The following is a 16,690-nucleotide window of genomic DNA, read 5'->3' on the forward strand; positions in this document are numbered from 1 at the left end:
GTGGGATGCAAGAGTGTTATTGGGTGTGATAGGTCCATTTTTTTACTTTGACGGTCTGATTAAATTTATGATAATTAACTTAAAAAGAGTAATACAAGGAACTTAACTTTTTTTTTGGTCAATATTAGTTAATTTTTTAAAATTTATTTTATTTATTTTAAAGTCTAAATTATAAATCATAATTCTTGCAATTCTAAATCGTAAATTATAAATTATAAATTTTACGGGCCTGCTACACATACAAGCATACAAGCAACCAAGTTGGCCCAGCCCAAACACGAAACACGCGCACGAAAGAGAGATAAGATGCCGCGTCCAAATCACGCGCTCAGCATTCGAACGGTTACGTATGGGAGACTCTTCCACTTCTTCCACTTCTTCCATTTCTCAAGGCACTTTCAAATCAACGAAACCCTCTCATTTTCGAGCGAAGATCAACTTTCAAAATATAGAAATCGTAGTTCGAAAACTGCATCAAAACACCATCAACCTCTCTGTGAAGAAGAATCTGAAGAAAAAACAAACCAAGAATACTCAACGTAAGTGCATTAAAATACTGTATATTTTACTTTTCTTCTACGTCGTTCTGATAGGGTTTACTGTTACTGTTGCTTCTTTGTTATACGTCGTTCTTCTGAGTTATACGTCGTTCTTCTTAGTTCTACGTCGTTCTAAGTTCTCCTGCTATTTTTGTTGATTTTTGGGGGTTTATTCCGTATATTCGGGGGTGTAAACTGCTTAACCTTGTAATGTGGCTTTATATTGAAGCATGGCTGAGTGATATCTGTCTGATATCTATATGGATGTATCTGAATAATATCTATGGGTGTATGTCACTGTAATCAATGGGTGTATCTTGTTTGAGATCTTTGGGTGTATCTCACTGTTATGAATGGGTGTATCTCACTGTTATGAATGGGTGTATCTTGCGAATATCTGGCTGTCTTGACTCATATATATGGGTGTATCTTACTGTTATCAATGGGTGTATCTTAGTTGTTATCAATGGGTGTATCTGAGTCATATATATGGGTGTATATTACTGATGTCTTTGGGTGTATTTTTAGTTTCAGAGAAAATGGCAGCAAGAAACCAAACCAAAGACCTCAAATGTGCCACACATCTCCTGAATGATAAGTTCAGAAACATGACTGAGGAGAAGAAGGCCATTGTCAGGGATCTTGGATTCGGTGGGTTGATGCACATCCCACCACTGAGGGTGGATCACCAACTCTTGAGAGAGTTGGCAAAAAACTTCAAACTTGGGGAGAACAAACTGAGGACAGGATATGGTTCTTTCCATATAACCCCGAAAAAAATAGGTGATGCGCTTGGCATCAATGCAACAGGTAATTAGCTCAAAATTATAGATGTATATTAAGTTGTTGCTTGGTGTATATTAACCTGATGCTTGGGTGTATCTGAACTGACTTGGTTGCTTTGTTGTTTTCCTTTTTGTAGGAGATCTATTTCCTGAGAAAGTTGACTACAAGAAACTTTCTGAATCTGACAAAATAATTTATAAAAGATTCCAGGGTAAGACCCTCAAAAGTCTTACCGATGAAATGATGGAAATCGGCGTTGGCAACGAAGAGGAACGCCTGATGTTCAAGAGGATATTCATCCTCTACATACAGATGGCGTTCCTTTTGCCAACGACGATAAACAAAATATCGCCGGTGCACCTGGTCCCGATTTTTGAGATGGAGGGCATAGAGGAGAGAAACTGGGGGGGGGGCATGTCTTGACCTTCATGATCAGGGGCATAACAGACTACCAGGAGAAGAAGAAGAAGGCAATCAATGGCTGCCTCTTCGCCCTGATGATAATCTACTTTCACCTTTCAAAAAACAAACGCAACAACAGGGGTGAAAGACCACCAAAGCCATGGATTGCCAACTGGACTAAGGAGCAGTTGGTGAAAAGAATGAATGAAGAGAGAGAGGAAACTTTGGTGAGTAATCATAATAAGTTAGTGTACTTTATTTACCCTAATGGTGCTAACTAAAATATCTCATGTTTCAGGGGATTCTGAATTTGGCAGAGACAAAAGAAAAAATGAGAAAAAAAGAAAAAAAAAAACAAAAAGAACAGGAAATAAAAAAAACAAAAAAAGGAAGGCGAGCTCAACATCGTCTTCGGAGACAGAAACTACCGAGAGTGACACTTCTACCTCTGAGTCTGAGGCTCAAGAAGACTCGGAGGATTCGGAAATTAAACACCCCGGCAAAAAGGGGAAAAAGTAAGTACCATACTTGGGTGTAATTTCTTTATAGGGTTTGGGTGTATTTTGCTTGTCCACGTTGGGTGTATGTAGCTTATTAAGCAGGGTGTGTTTCTTTTGCTGCGTTGGGTGTATATTGTATACTCAGTTGGGTGTGTCTCATGAATTCAATTGGGTGTATTTTTAGTATGTTCTAAATGATGATTGTTTGCCTGCAGAATGGACTCAAGAAAAAGAAAGCAGAGGGAAGAGGAGTCGGATTCTGATTCAGAATCTGAATCTGAACCAAGTGACGAGTAATGTCCTGAAATTATTACTCCTTTCTTTTGGCTTCGTTATAAAGATTTCGTGTATTAACTAAAGCGTCTGTTATTGACTTATAGGAGCGAAGAATCATTGCCTGCGGAGAAGGAGAAGAAAAAGAAAGAAACAAAAACAACTCCAAAAGAGTAAGCACTTCTTTGGATAAAATTCTGTGATAAAATTAATTTTTTATTTCTGATTGGTACTGTTTTTTTTTTCCACCCAGAACACCACAAAAAAAGAAAAAAGTAGTTGTGGAGGATTCACCTCCTGAAGAAGATCAATACTTTGACGGGTACAGTACCTCGTAAGCTATACTATGGTCTATCATCGTAATTATTTTTGTTAACGTCTTATTTTATGAATGTAGTGAGACATATGAAATATCGAGTGACGAACTCGATGAATGGCTAGGGGAAAATGTTCGTAAATCTGCTGCAGAGGGGTATGTCTTGTTGTGCTGTGTATTTGAGATTTTGGTGTCTTTTGTTTGCTAATAATTGTATCTTGTTTCGCAGGGACAACCAGCCTGACCTGGGATCGACAGAAGATCGCTATGTGTCCTCTGAAACGTAAGAAGCTTTATTATTTAATAAAATCTTGTTATGTATTCTGTGAAACAATATGGGTGTATTCTGTGCATCAAGTTGGGTGTATCTTGTTCACTAAGTTGGATGTATATTTGTTTTGAATAACATGAAATCTGTTTAGACTACCGGCTGTCAACTTGGGAAGTGATGATACTTCCTCTCAAAGACGCACAGAACAAAGTAGTGTAACCCTGCCGTCTCAGAGCATGTAATTTCTCTTTCAAATAACCGTTACTTTTCTTCTTCTAATAACTTCTACTTCTAATTCTGTATATATTTTTTTAGAAAAAAAAGCCCTTTATTATTTTATTCAAGAAAAAAAAGGCAGCAAAAAAAAGCAAAAACTGCAACTATGTAAGTTCTCAAAAAACAAAGCCCGTCTTCTTTTTGAATTGTTCGGGTGTATTTGTTGACCTTCTTTGCGTGTATTTTAGGTTGACTCCGGACGATTCGAATATGATGGTTGTTAGGGAACAAACGCCGTCGGAAGCGCTTGCAATGTGAGATATGCAAGAATATTTCAACCTTATAACCTTAATATTTTCAAATATGTTGTTAACCTTTCATTTTTATTCTTGTTTAGAGTCCCGATCCAATTTTTTGTGCCGCCATCCCAGCAAACAACCACTGACGCAGATTCCGAACCAACCCCTATGCTACAGATTGAAGGGGCTAGAGAAACGTAAGAAAATAGTATTGGGTGTATATTTGCTTAATGTTTGGGTGTATATTTGCTAAGAGTTTGGGTGTATACTCTTCCTGATCGATTTTGTGCAACTGTGCAGCACTCCTGAAACCCCCAAACAACATCAAGAAACAACACCCAAGCTTCCCCCAGCTCCAACAAAAATGTAAGTTAATTAGACTAGAATCAATCCTTGCTTGTCATCCGTATATTCTTATTCTTACTCTCATTCTTATACATACTGATGCAGTCATCCAGACGCCGAGGACGCTGCTGCCCTGTTGATGATGGCACGGACAGCAAGCTATGTTCCTAAAACAGATCTGCCGATGCCATCATTCAGCCTCGGATTGACAGATTCAAGCCAGGAGGGGGCGTCGACGCAGGAGACAGAATGGGAAAAATCTCCAGAAACTGCAACTATACTGGAACAATTGGACAGTTTGGTCCAAAAGTTAGCAAAGGGAAAAGACGAAAGTCCGCAAATTCGGAGGGAGACTGGGGGAGAAAGTTCTGCTAAGTTTGAAACACCGGGGGGAACAAATCAAATTCCGGATGATATGAAAGAAAAGTGCTACATCTGGGGGACGAGACTGAAGGAGGATGCAAAGGGCGATACTAACGAGTTTGAGGAGATATGCACTGTGACTGGCCAAGGAGAGTACATTTTGATGAGAACGCACCTTGCATCCCTCCAGGCAAACAGTGATATAGAATGTCAGGTAATTTTAGACTAACATTAATGTTTTTACACCAAAGTCAACTGCAATGGTTATTAATTTAAAATTGATTTCTAGGTTGTATCTGCCATCTGCCTCATCCTAAACCAGAAAAAGGAAAAGAGGTTTCATGCACAAATATACTGTCTCCCCCCAGATATTGTGGTAAGTGTTACTTCTACGAACTTTGGGTGTATTTTATGCATTGGTTTGGGTGTATTTTTTTAGCTTAGATTGGGTGTAAGTTGTTTATGTTCATGTTTTCATTTCTTGTATTGCAATTCTTGCAGAGCATGGCACTTTCTGATCACCCAAAGGGGGAATTCATATCTCCGAAAACGAACAGAGAATTCAGGGTGGAAGCCTACCCCAATTTCATTCCCTTCATAGATAGGAAAAAATTAAGTTCGCATCCATATGTAAGTTTTTGTTTCGTAAATTTGTTAGTACGCTTATTTACTTATATGCCAAGTAAAATAACAGACTGTTGAAATGTGGCAATCTTTCAGATTTTTGCTCCTGTTTGCCACTCGGGACATTGGTGGTTATGGCTGATAAATACAAGAACGCGGAAATGTCAAATACTTGACCCGCTGCACAAAAAGCTCCAAGCCATGAGAGAAAAGACATTAATAAATTCACTGTAAGTTCCCTCTGTCTTCTTTACTTTAATAGATACGTCTGTTTTGAAAGTTGAGTTGGGTGTATATTCTATATTCAATTGGGTGTATATTCCATATTCAATTGGGTGTATATTCCATATTAAGTTGGGTGTGTCTTGTCAATTGACTCGGGTGTATTACTGACTTGTTTTGGTATTTAAGGGATATGTATTTTCGAGATTGATAGCATATGCCGGCGGGAAACCTCTCGAGAAAGGCGAAAAGGAGAAGGAAATTAAAGCCCCATATGTTAAATTTCAGGCCAAAAAACAAGGTATAGATTTGTGACTCTGAACCTTAAACTTTCCTAAATGAGATTTGTAATTTATTTTCTTCGTTTTCAGCTATGACTGCGCTATTTACGTAATGAAGTGGCTTGAGTTAATAGAGCCGGAAAACATTAAAAAGGGGAAGTATGAATGGGATAACTGGACACAGGTAACTGTCTTTAGAAGTATATAACTCTGTATTACTTACTGAATTAATATTTCTGTTTAAACATAACATACTTTTTAATTGTAGGAGGAGGTGGACCACTACAGAGTGGAATATGCTTCCCGGATACTATTTAGTGAGTTGAATAGACAGAGAGATCAGGCAATTAGAGAGAGTAGTGCTATAAGGCTGTCGAAGCCATCCTCTGTATTATTGAGTCCGTTCTGTCAGATTAATTATGAGGATATAGAAACTGGGTAGTTTGTAAATTGAACAAATGATGTAAATGTTTGCCATTCAATTTATTCAATGTATATTTTTTCCCATAGTTAAACTATCTGTGCTAATAAACTGTCTGTGATGTATTTAAAAACTGTATTACAGGTGGTAAAACATAAAGCAAAAAATCAAGGCATACGCATATTATAATTGTTACACCCAACGCTAGTCTAATAATACACCCGAGGTTGAGTAATAATATACACCCAATTGTCTGTGCAGTATTCAAAATGAATGAATTACAACTACTAAAATATAAAAAAAAACATCAACTGAAAAATACGCCCATAACCTGTGAATTTTTACAGCTTTTGTTCTATATGTATCTATATATGTGTCTATATGTAAATTGTCTATTAACAAAAATACACCCAAAGGTAACAGGGATTTTACACCCATACTCCCTATAACTATACACCCAAAGAGTTATCCCCTGCTGCTGGTACCCTGAACTGATAATTTATAACTTGTCCCTGGTATTGGCTGCTACTTGAATGCGCCGCTGATGCAGCATCAAACAGGTTTATCTGAATATAACACTCACGCATTAGCTAAACAATTAACTAGAAAATAAACTCAATCGCCACAGATTTAAAGAACATCACATTTACCTCGCTTAAAACTTTTGTCTTCTTCTTCTTTGTGGCATTTGCAATCTGTTTCTCCAGCTTTGAACCTAGCCTGTTTTTTGGACGTCCTCTTGTTCGAATCCTTGGCGGGCTTTGAAGCTCGTTAACGGATTCCAAGTTGGCGTCTTCGTGGGATAAAGAAGATGTCCCCTTCCTTTTGGCTTTTACTGCTTCCATCTCGGCCATGACGTTGTCGTACGCACGGTGCAGAATTGCAGTCAGCTCCTCTGATTCGGAGGCAAATTCGCAAATATTTTGCGAATGGAAAACAAGTTGGTCGAACCTCTTGCTTCTTGGCTCAATTAGTGGCTCGTCGTGGCTGCTCTTGATGTGTGTGTGTCGCCTCTTTACCTTCTTGCTCCATCGTTCCAGTATGTACCTAGGGGACACTTGGCTTACTTGTTCGAAGCTTAACACGCTTAGTGCGTGACGGCACAGTATCCCTCTCGACTCGAATAATAAACATTGGCATTTTACCTCGGCTGCAACTGAGTCGTAGGTAACCGCGAACTTGTCCAATATTGAGCTGGAAACTTGTTCTCCAACTTCGTATACTGAATAGCCTAGAGCAGAATTCTTTAATCTGGTGATGCAATTCGCCTTTCCTCTGAATTGGGCTTGGACTTCCCTAAACTTTGCTTGGGTGTACGCATCTTGAAACTGAGTTTCGATGGGGGATTTGGTTGCACATGGTATGACCGTATGAAAATCTGCAGCATCTGATTCTCTCTCTGCTTGCTCCCTGCTTCCGAGGCAATTATCGTACTGTTTGACGAACTGAATGAGCGAGCTGTTACGGGTGATGTACTTGTTAAAAAATGAATGCATGCTCTCGCTCCTTTGTGTGCTTCTCATCCCTGCCCAGAAGTGGTGGTCCAGATAGATAGGAACCCATATGTGACGGTCTTCGTACAGATCTGCATAATACACCCAAACACACACTGTAAAATACACCCGAGAGACAGTACAATTTACACCTCTGCTGCAGAATTTAAAAACACATTACCTGAGAGCCACTTGTTGTCCGCAAGACCAAAATTCACCAGAAAATCGTTCCAATTCCTATCGAATGAGTCTTTGCTGTGAGAGTTCCAAACAACATGGCTCATTTGTTGTTCGACATCGGCGTGTGCCTTGTACCCGTTTAATTTGCTTGGAATCTTCTTCATGATGTGCCAAATACACCAGCGGTGAACTGTTGTTGGCATACAGGCCTCTAAAGCCCTTTTCATTGATGCGCACTGATCGGTGAGAAACCCTTTCGGAGCGTTTCCTCCCATGCAACGAAGCCAGCATTGAAATAACCATTTGAATGATTCAATTTCTTCGTTCTTCATCAAAGAACATCCGAGAAGTGTTGACTGGCCGTGGTGATTCACCCCGACAAAAGAACCACAGACCAAATTATACCTGAAACGAAGTGCCATGGTCCAGAATGCAAAATCATTAGGTACACCCCAACAAATGCTTATAATACACCCAATGACACGGCCAATATACACCTCTGCTGCGGATTAGTAAAAATAAATTAATTTAGCATCATAAAAAGGGACAGTTTGTTACCTGTTTGTATTGTAGGTGGTGTCGAATGAAATGACGTCTCCGAAATACTCACAGGCCGCTCTGCTTCTTGCGTCGGCCCAAAAGGCCAGCTTAATCGATTGATCCTCCTCGAGTTGGAGCTCGAAAAAGAAATTCGGATTCTTCTCTTTCATCCTTAACAAATATTTCCCGAATTCCTTTGCATCTTCTTGTTCGGAAACATTCCGCACTTCCCTGGTAATGTAATTCCTCACGTCCTTTTCGATGAAATTTAACTCGCGGTGACCCCCGGCAGCCGCAACAAATGATTGGTAGGTTTTGCTTGGTCTGATACCGGCCTCGTCGTTATTCTCTATCGTACGACGAATGGACATGCTTAGTTCCCTGTGCTGTTTGAGCATCTCTGCTTTGCTTGGACAGCAGGGGTGTGAATGATCCAGCACAACCTTTGAAATGATCCAAGCACCGACATCCTTCAATGTGTGTATATAAATTCTTGCAGGACAGTTTAAACCGGCTGTCGGATTGGTCTTCTCGGTTGGAGATATTTTAGATTTCCATTTTCCCTCTCTGCTACATGTAATCAGTTGATTCTTAATCTCGTTTCCCTTCCTATTTGTGCACCGAACTCTTGTAGAGAAACCTGCAGCCTTGGCGTAGTTCCTGTAAAATTTTCCGGCATCTTCAAGGGTCCTAAAGGTCATTCCGACCTTCGGAACAAGCTCGTCATCAACAACAGAGAGAGGCTGCACAATAAACCGTGTCAGAACTGTGAATACACCCATAGATATGATACAAAATACACCCAATCATGTCTTATATGATACACCCGAACCGAAACAACTCAACTACAGAATGACCTTTAAAGCCATAAACTGTGAATACACAGACTGCAGAATACACCATCTCAAAAACTAAAACACACACAATCATGTCTGATATAATACATATAATACAACTGAACAACAACAACTCAATTAAAAATAACAAAAAACCAGTAAGTGTATATACACCCACACTAATAGCTAAAATACACCCAAAGAAGAGATTGATCTACACCCGAGCGTCTGCTATAAATTCCAGATAATTAAACAATGTTCAGCAATTTTTAAACTACACAATGCTATACAAATTACTGTAAATCAAACCTCAGGAACTTCGTTAGATTCAAATTCATAATCCACATCGCCTGGATTCAGCGCAGAATCTGAGCTTGAAGGATCCATTATCTTCAAAACGAGTTCGAACTTTGATTTCAGAAAACAACAAATCTCAAAATAACGAAAACGAAGAAGGAAACAAATATTTTAAATTTGGAAGTTAGATATACGCGGCATATTATATAGCGCGTGTGATCAACGTAGCTGGAGGAGCGAGTATTTTAAATTTATTATTTAATAAACTTGTAAAGCATACAAGCCCTAATGGCTTGTATGCAGAGCTTTTCCGTAAATTTTAAACTCTAATTTAAAAAAAAAATTTAATATTCAACTAATTTTGTCATTCTTTCCCTTTTACTCTTTTTTTTATTATTTTATTAATTGGCTAAAAAGTTGTATTTAATTTATTTTTTTTAAAACATTTGCCCTAATTAGCTAGACTCAGATATCAGTTGATTATATTGATGAGTCAAAACTTGCTAGGATAATATATATGACTGGACTTGGTCTATATTATGACCGGGTTTGCTATATTACTATTTACTATCTAGTTCGTTATTGAGGTCAGTTTTCAACTCAAATAATGACAGAACAAGACCAGAATTATTTTTTAAAAGATATTTCTAGTAGTGAATAATTTATTGTAAATTTTTTATTCATTATTTATTTGTGAATGTGCCGAGTTTCTTAATTTATTAAAACCAAAATGTCTTGCCTATCAGAATCGTCCAAGAAATACTCCTACATAGAATCTTGTTTGGGGACGGCTTGATTATATGGCTGGTTTTTCTCGAATTTGGAAAGCAACAAAACTGTTACATAGCTATATATTCTCAACGGTAATTTTAGAAAGACTATGAAAAAAAAATAAAATTTATTTCATTTAGTATTAATTAATTATTATAATAAATAATAAATATTAAATAAAATAAATTTTAATTATTTTTGTTTAATTTTTTTGTTACTAAATATTTTCGTATTTTTAATTATTGCTCGTCACAAGAGAATTTAATAATTTGTAGATAAATTAAATAAATAAAAAGTTTTTCAGTTAAATTAATTTTTGAGAGATATATATAAATTTCGACGATGCTAAATTTACAAGCATTTTAGTAATCAAATTTAACTAAGTTGATACAAATTTAACTATATATATATATGTATATGTATATGCGTCACCATTTCTCTTTTTTCGAGCTTTTTCAGCACAAAAAATTTATTTTGAAGAGCACAATAACCTATATTAATATAACACATAAAATTTTATATATAAAAAAATTTATACATAATACAAATTTATCGATATAGTATAAAAATTTTGACTCCTCGTGGCACATAAATTTTTGCACAGCACCTAATTTTATTCTACGAATATATTTTGTTGGATGGGTGAGTTAATTGTAGTCCTTTAAAAATTCTTGTATTGTGCATAAATTTGTGTTGTACATACAAAATTTTTATATTGTACACTAAAATTTGTGTTGTATATATTTTGTACGTTGGGTATAAATATTTTTTATATGTAGTCTTTCAAAAATTTTTGTGCTACACAATTTTCTGTATTATGTACTAAATTTTTTATGTTGTATACTAAAATTTTTGTGTTGTGCGTATTTAATTTGTTAATTGGATATCCATATTCTAGCTACGTAATTTTTTAAAAATTTGTATTATGTACCAAAATTTTTGTGTTATGAATAAAAATTTTTGTATTTTAGCTTTTTAAATATATATAAAAAAAAGATAAAAAAAGATAACAATATTGATGATAGAAGATGAGGAGGAAAAAAAAGGAAGAGAAATCAAACGAGAAAAAGAAGGCAATGACAATAACAATGACGATAATATTATTGAAGAAGCGTTTAAAAGAAAAGCATAAAGAAGAATAGAGGAGGAGGAGGCATATATGACTTGGTTGATATTTGGCCAATAAAATACTTTTTAAAAATTTTTCTATTTATTCTTCATTATCCACATATTTATTGTTTAATGAGGTTAGATTATGGAGTACTAAGAAAAAAGTATTCACGAAAGCTTAACTTTTTTCACTTGGAGCATTTATTTATTTACTTCGTGAGGACATGCATTGCACATGGTTTTTCTTTTATCTATTTTTAAAAGCATGCATACATTACTTTTTGAATGTTATAAGACTTTCGAATGTGCCTCGTTGAGATTTTGTGTAGGTATGGATAATTTTAGATTCGCTGAGTGTTGAAAGATTGATGATTTTCTGAGCGCGTTATAGGTAATCAATGTTGTAATGAATTTGATGATATATAGGTAATGTAATGAATAATTACAATTATAATAAAATAATATATCTTAATGGTTTTGTGAAAAAAATATAATAAAAAGAAGTAAAAAAATTAACATGAATTACAAATATTAAGTTAGGAGACTAAATTGAGTATAGTAAAGTGAATATTATGTAATCAAGATAAATTGGTTGAATTATTTAAATTTAATTACAAAGACAGTTATATTTTAAATTCAAGAATTTGTTGGTTAAAATATTGGCAAATTACTTGTTGACTAACTAGAATTTTTCATTTTTATTTCATTAAGAAAATGAAATAAGTGACCAACAATAATTTAATTGGAAGTTTTAAAATTTAAATGCTAATTGTCAAATAAAAAATAGTTTTTAGCGCCAGTTTCTTGCGAAGCATCCCTTCAAATTAAAGAAGTTCTTGTCAATTTGTGTCAATTTAAGTCTCCAAAAACTTGTAACTCAAAAACGTTTTTGTCCATATATTAAATAAGATTTTGTCCAAATATTTTACAAGAGTAATGCTATATGTACACTAAAATCTATTATTAAAGTTAATTATTTAGTATAAAATATATGTTGAAATATAAATATACATTAAAAATAAATTAAACCACACATGTATTTATACACAAATATATTAATAATTGATTTTAATAACTGATTTTAGTGTACAAATAACATGATGTCACAAAACTAAATTTCATCAGTGCAATAACCATTGTATATATTAAAAAAAAGAGTTAAGTGTTTTGGATTTGAACTATGTACACATTGCAAGTAAAGCTGAACTAAGCTACACCTCCTGATTGCTCCATAAAAATTGAAATATAACGACTAAAGACAATTTGGTTTGAGATGTGACTCATCTAATAGACTTATATGAGTAGATCCACCTATTGCTATTAGATGGCCATTTAATTAATATCCAATTTACAATAATTTTACTGTTAGATTGATCAAATAATAATATGTTAATATGTAACATAACTAAAGTTAAATTTTGATGTATTAATAATTTACATAATTATTTAATTATATATATTTTTTAAATAATTATTTACGTAAATAAAAAATAATTATTTTTACTGATATTATAATATATATATATATATATATATATATATATATATATATATATAAACTGCTTTATTTTATATTCACCGTGTATTAAAATTAAATTCTTATAATTATATGTATATATGTTGATGATAGTTAAGATGACTATTTGATTTCGTGGGGTATGAAATCTCAATCGGTTAAGAAACACAATAGAATATTAGTTACTTCACTATGTGTTTCAATGTTTTATTTGACTTGCCATCTGCATGGAATTGAAGAATGGAAAACAAAGGAAGACGGTTTAGAAGTACTTTTCTTGATGCTATACTTACACGGCATTTGAATTAATCCTTAAGATTAAAATTGATTTGACAATTCTGTCTCCTCCCTCATTATATTCATATTCATGCCCATCAATTAGAACAACATATATATTTTTGCATTAAAAAATAATAATAATTAAGATGTTTAACTACCAGGTTCACTGCATTCTTAGAATTTAATTTTTTCAAAGAAAAATAATAAATAAACAAACAAATTAAATTAGTTGAGTAATTAACTTATCATTTTATTAAAATAAGTATCGAAACTTTAATACCTATTTTATATATGTAATAATTTAGTGACTAATAATTTTTTTTTTAAATAGAGTTATGAGTTGCGATGAATTAATTGAATTGAATAATACGGTAAAAAATAAAAAATATAATGTCAAAACAAATTAGTTACGTTAATGATCTTAGACTGTGTATTATATATTATATATATTTTTCCATAGACAAGTTTTCGCTATATTCTTAATTCTTACATCACCTTGGAGATTATTGACTCTCTACACGATGGCTATTTTATTTGGATTTGGACAAAAATAACCATATTTTGACTATCTTATAACTCAAGTTACTCAACTATTTTACAGTTTAGTGTTATAACTCTTAGGAACCAATAAAAAACATTCCTAAAAGAAAATTAATGCACACTACAAAATGGATGTTAATATGCCAACTTATTAGTTATTCTTGTTAGGCAAATTGAAAATGCAAGAGATATAATTTGCAAGTCTAAAGTCAAATTTTATGGAGGTTATAATAAGTAGTTAATTTGTTAGATCTACGGATGAAACTTTGCTTGAACCAACTTGACCAAATATAGAAAATAAAAAATTATTAATTATTACTAGAAATGAGTGTGAACAAAATATATATTTGTCCGTTAGCTTATTTCCAAAACGCCTCACATCCAAATGGTAATCTTTCTAGCTCTAGCAAACCCTAAAGTTAATTAATTATCACAAAACTTCAATATACTTTAATTTCTATCCGTGATCCAAGGAAATCATCAAGTCACAAAGTCTATTAATAAGAGCGATTAAGAGTTCTAACATTTAGTTATACTTTCTAAACAGCTAGTCATCAATAGTTCAAGTTCTTATCGTGCATAGTACAATTGTACAAAAGGTTTTTTTTTCTTTTTAACCAACATAGAAAATTAATTTTTAACTAGCTAATTAGTATTAATTTTTTAATTTTCATCTTTTATGTTTTAGAAGATTTAGGATTTCGAGTTTAGATTTAGAGTTTAAATTTTAGAATCTAGGGTTTAATATTTAAAATAAAAACAAAATAATTTCAAAAATTAGATGAAAAAATTGACTCCATGTCTCCATCCCTAATTAAACTCTTTTTAAAAATATTTCTCCGTGCCAAAGAATTTAGGTATCACTTTTGATAATACTTATTAAAAACCAAGGATTGGATAAGACCAAATTAAAAGGTCTACTAAGAGTTTTTTTTTTTTTTTTTAAATATGTAACTATGAAAGGGTTAACTCTCAAAGAGGTGTAAAAAATATCACATGTTTATATAACTTTTTTAAAACAACTAAAACTTAAACTTACAAAAAATTAAGAGAATTATAAAACTATACTCAATTTTCCAACGAACTCACCAAACTAAAATAATGAGGAAACTACCAATCATTCTACCACTTGACGAAATTCCTGTCTTATCTTCCCACAAAGTTTACTAATCAATAAGAATGATTGTTTGGGATATTTGTGACACTTGATATTTGTTGGTTTGCTCTTGAAAGTTCAGAAAACAAAAATGTGAGTTAAAAAGTAAACTAACTCTTGAAATTAATGTTATTAATTAACACCGATGCTGATGCTGGTTCTAATTTTAGTTTTATTTTATATCCTACAAGATGATATAAAAATATTTGTAGAATCATATGTCATAAATAATGATTTAAAATTAAAAATAAAATTTATTCTTTTAATGCTTAATTTTAATCTAATTAAAATGTTATATTATTTTTAATTATTTCATCAACATAATTATACGAGTAATAAAATTTTATTAATTTTTCACTAAGATGATATTATATTTTTAAAGTGATACCAATTTTATTATATTAATTTATTTTAATATAAATTTTATTTTAAATTAATTTACTTCTTAAAAATATAAAAAATGATATTCTAAAAATACTCTAGCTAAGATACCAGTCATAAAAAAGAATTACAGCTTTGTTGATATTGGAAACATGTGGATGTATTTAAAGCTCACCAAATCAATATTGTCATTTTTTCAATTAGGGCATGATGAGGACCTTGGTTTTACCAACTTTATTATGCATTAATTTAGGAAAATTTTGCTTTGTAACTTTGTATCTGATTATGCTACACACGTTTTCCTAGTTAAAACTGGATAAGCCAACCTGGGCAAAGTTCACTTGATGGCAAGTTAGCTGCATTTGAATTTATGTAATATAGGTTAATATTATCTCCCAACATAAAGTGATCAGATTATTTTGTTTTAAGAAAATATTATCAAATAAAAAATTTATAAAATTAAACAAAGAAAATAATTTTTTTTACCAAAAATTAAAGTACCTTAAACAAAAGCAAACACATTTTAAAATTAAATGCCTTTGGCAACAAAAACACAAGAGGAGAGAAATGTTAGGAGTTAGTAACTTTTGTGATTTATAGTCATCAAATAATTATTAATGATGATTTTAATAGTGTGAGACTTCATCCAATGACTCACTTTTTTTTGCTGGTTACATACTGACCAAAATTTAATGAAGTTGCTGGTTCTAAACTTTTCTAAACGAAAATATTAATTGCCGTTACTCTAGAAGAAAAAAAAAAACATAAATAAAGCTTCATATCATCGTATATATTATATGCTATACAACATCTGAAGAAAAAGGGGTCACATATATATGTTGCTAAAAAGTATTATTGTTGCACCATAAGAAAAGACAGATTTTGGAAGGATTTTATCGCAGGTACATTAATACAATGTTCCATTATTGACTAAGATTGGCAATTCTCCAACCACTTGTTCCATATTTTTTTCTTAGAATTGGTTTCAACCGCAGAGATATGTCCCTTTAACAAAAACTATAAGGTAACCAAAATTATTAACATGCTTCTATGGACTATGGTTAAATAGCTCGAAAACGATTGCCAATAGTAGAAATAAACAAGAGTTTTGTTTTTCTTACTTGTGTCAAAAATAGAGAGGAATTTGATAAAGGTAGACGTTGAAGGCTATAGAAAGAGTAATAATGCTATATATGTGAATTGTATATGTATATGTTGAATCTAAAAGAATAAAGTCTTACTTTCCTTTTTGTTTTTTCTTTTAGTTAGGTGTTCAACACCCATTTAATTTGAGACTCACTTAGTATTTTGTGAATAGAAAAATATAACAAAAAATTATAAAGAAATTTGAACTATATAAAGAAACAATAATTAAAAAACACTACTTTTTTTTTTTATTAAAGATCGAAAACTCAAACCCACAATTTTTTAGATGAATATGAAGAGATTATACTATTTGAATTATAATTCATTGGCAACCAAAAAACACTACTTACATATAAAGATTAGGAATATTTTATCATTCTCTCAATTTTAGCTAGTCTTAGGTATAAAATGTTTTAAAATTTCTGGACCGAATTTTACATGAAGAATTAACAAAAAATTAGTTGCCATTCTCAATCATAAATATTCCGACCATAAAAGGTAAATAAATAAAAAGAGAAAGAAAGAGATAGGAAAAAAGACAAGCAAAATTTTTACCATTTCATTCTAGTATTAAAATAAATAAAAAA

At 32.6% G+C, this 16,690-nt stretch overlaps 1 protein-coding gene and 2 long non-coding RNA genes across 3 annotated transcripts; all 3 read left to right on the forward strand.

Annotated features, from left to right (window-relative positions):
- Nucleotides 1–271: 271 nt before the first annotated feature.
- Nucleotides 272–2,042, forward strand: LOC130946883 (uncharacterized). Its single transcript, XM_057875775.1, has 4 exons — nucleotides 272–539; nucleotides 1,068–1,349; nucleotides 1,462–1,954; nucleotides 2,026–2,042. Exons 1-3 carry the CDS (start codon nucleotides 350–352, stop codon nucleotides 1,746–1,748), a joined length of 759 nt encoding a protein of 252 aa, XP_057731758.1. The 5' UTR covers nucleotides 272–349; the 3' UTR covers nucleotides 1,749–1,954; nucleotides 2,026–2,042.
- Nucleotides 2,043–2,445: 403 nt separating this feature from the next.
- Nucleotides 2,446–2,945, forward strand: LOC130944179 (uncharacterized). Its single transcript, XR_009071981.1, has 4 exons — nucleotides 2,446–2,520; nucleotides 2,608–2,673; nucleotides 2,754–2,822; nucleotides 2,898–2,945. It is a non-coding gene; the product is annotated as an uncharacterized LOC130944179 (long non-coding RNA).
- A 2,490-nt stretch (nucleotides 2,946–5,435) lies between these two features.
- Nucleotides 5,436–5,844, forward strand: LOC130943689 (uncharacterized). Its single transcript, XR_009071865.1, has 3 exons — nucleotides 5,436–5,457; nucleotides 5,528–5,621; nucleotides 5,706–5,844. It is a non-coding gene; the product is annotated as an uncharacterized LOC130943689 (long non-coding RNA).
- The last annotated feature ends 10,846 nt before the right edge of the window (nucleotides 5,845–16,690 follow it).

The sequence above is a fragment of the Arachis stenosperma genome, chromosome 8, assembly GCF_014773155.1.
Source record: "Arachis stenosperma cultivar V10309 chromosome 8, arast.V10309.gnm1.PFL2, whole genome shotgun sequence".
NCBI classification, from domain to species: domain Eukaryota; kingdom Viridiplantae; phylum Streptophyta; class Magnoliopsida; order Fabales; family Fabaceae; genus Arachis; species Arachis stenosperma.

Coding starts and splice junctions, on each gene's coding strand:
- LOC130946883 (XM_057875775.1), top strand. CDS start 350: ATGGGAGACTCTTCCACTTCTTCCACTTCTTCCATTTCTCAAGGCACT. Junction 540..1,067: donor ACAAACCAAGAATACTCAAC/GTAAGTGCATTA, acceptor GTGTATTTTTAG/TTTCAGAGAAAATGGCAGCA. Junction 1,350..1,461: donor GCTTGGCATCAATGCAACAG/GTAATTAGCTCA, acceptor TCCTTTTTGTAG/GAGATCTATTTCCTGAGAAA.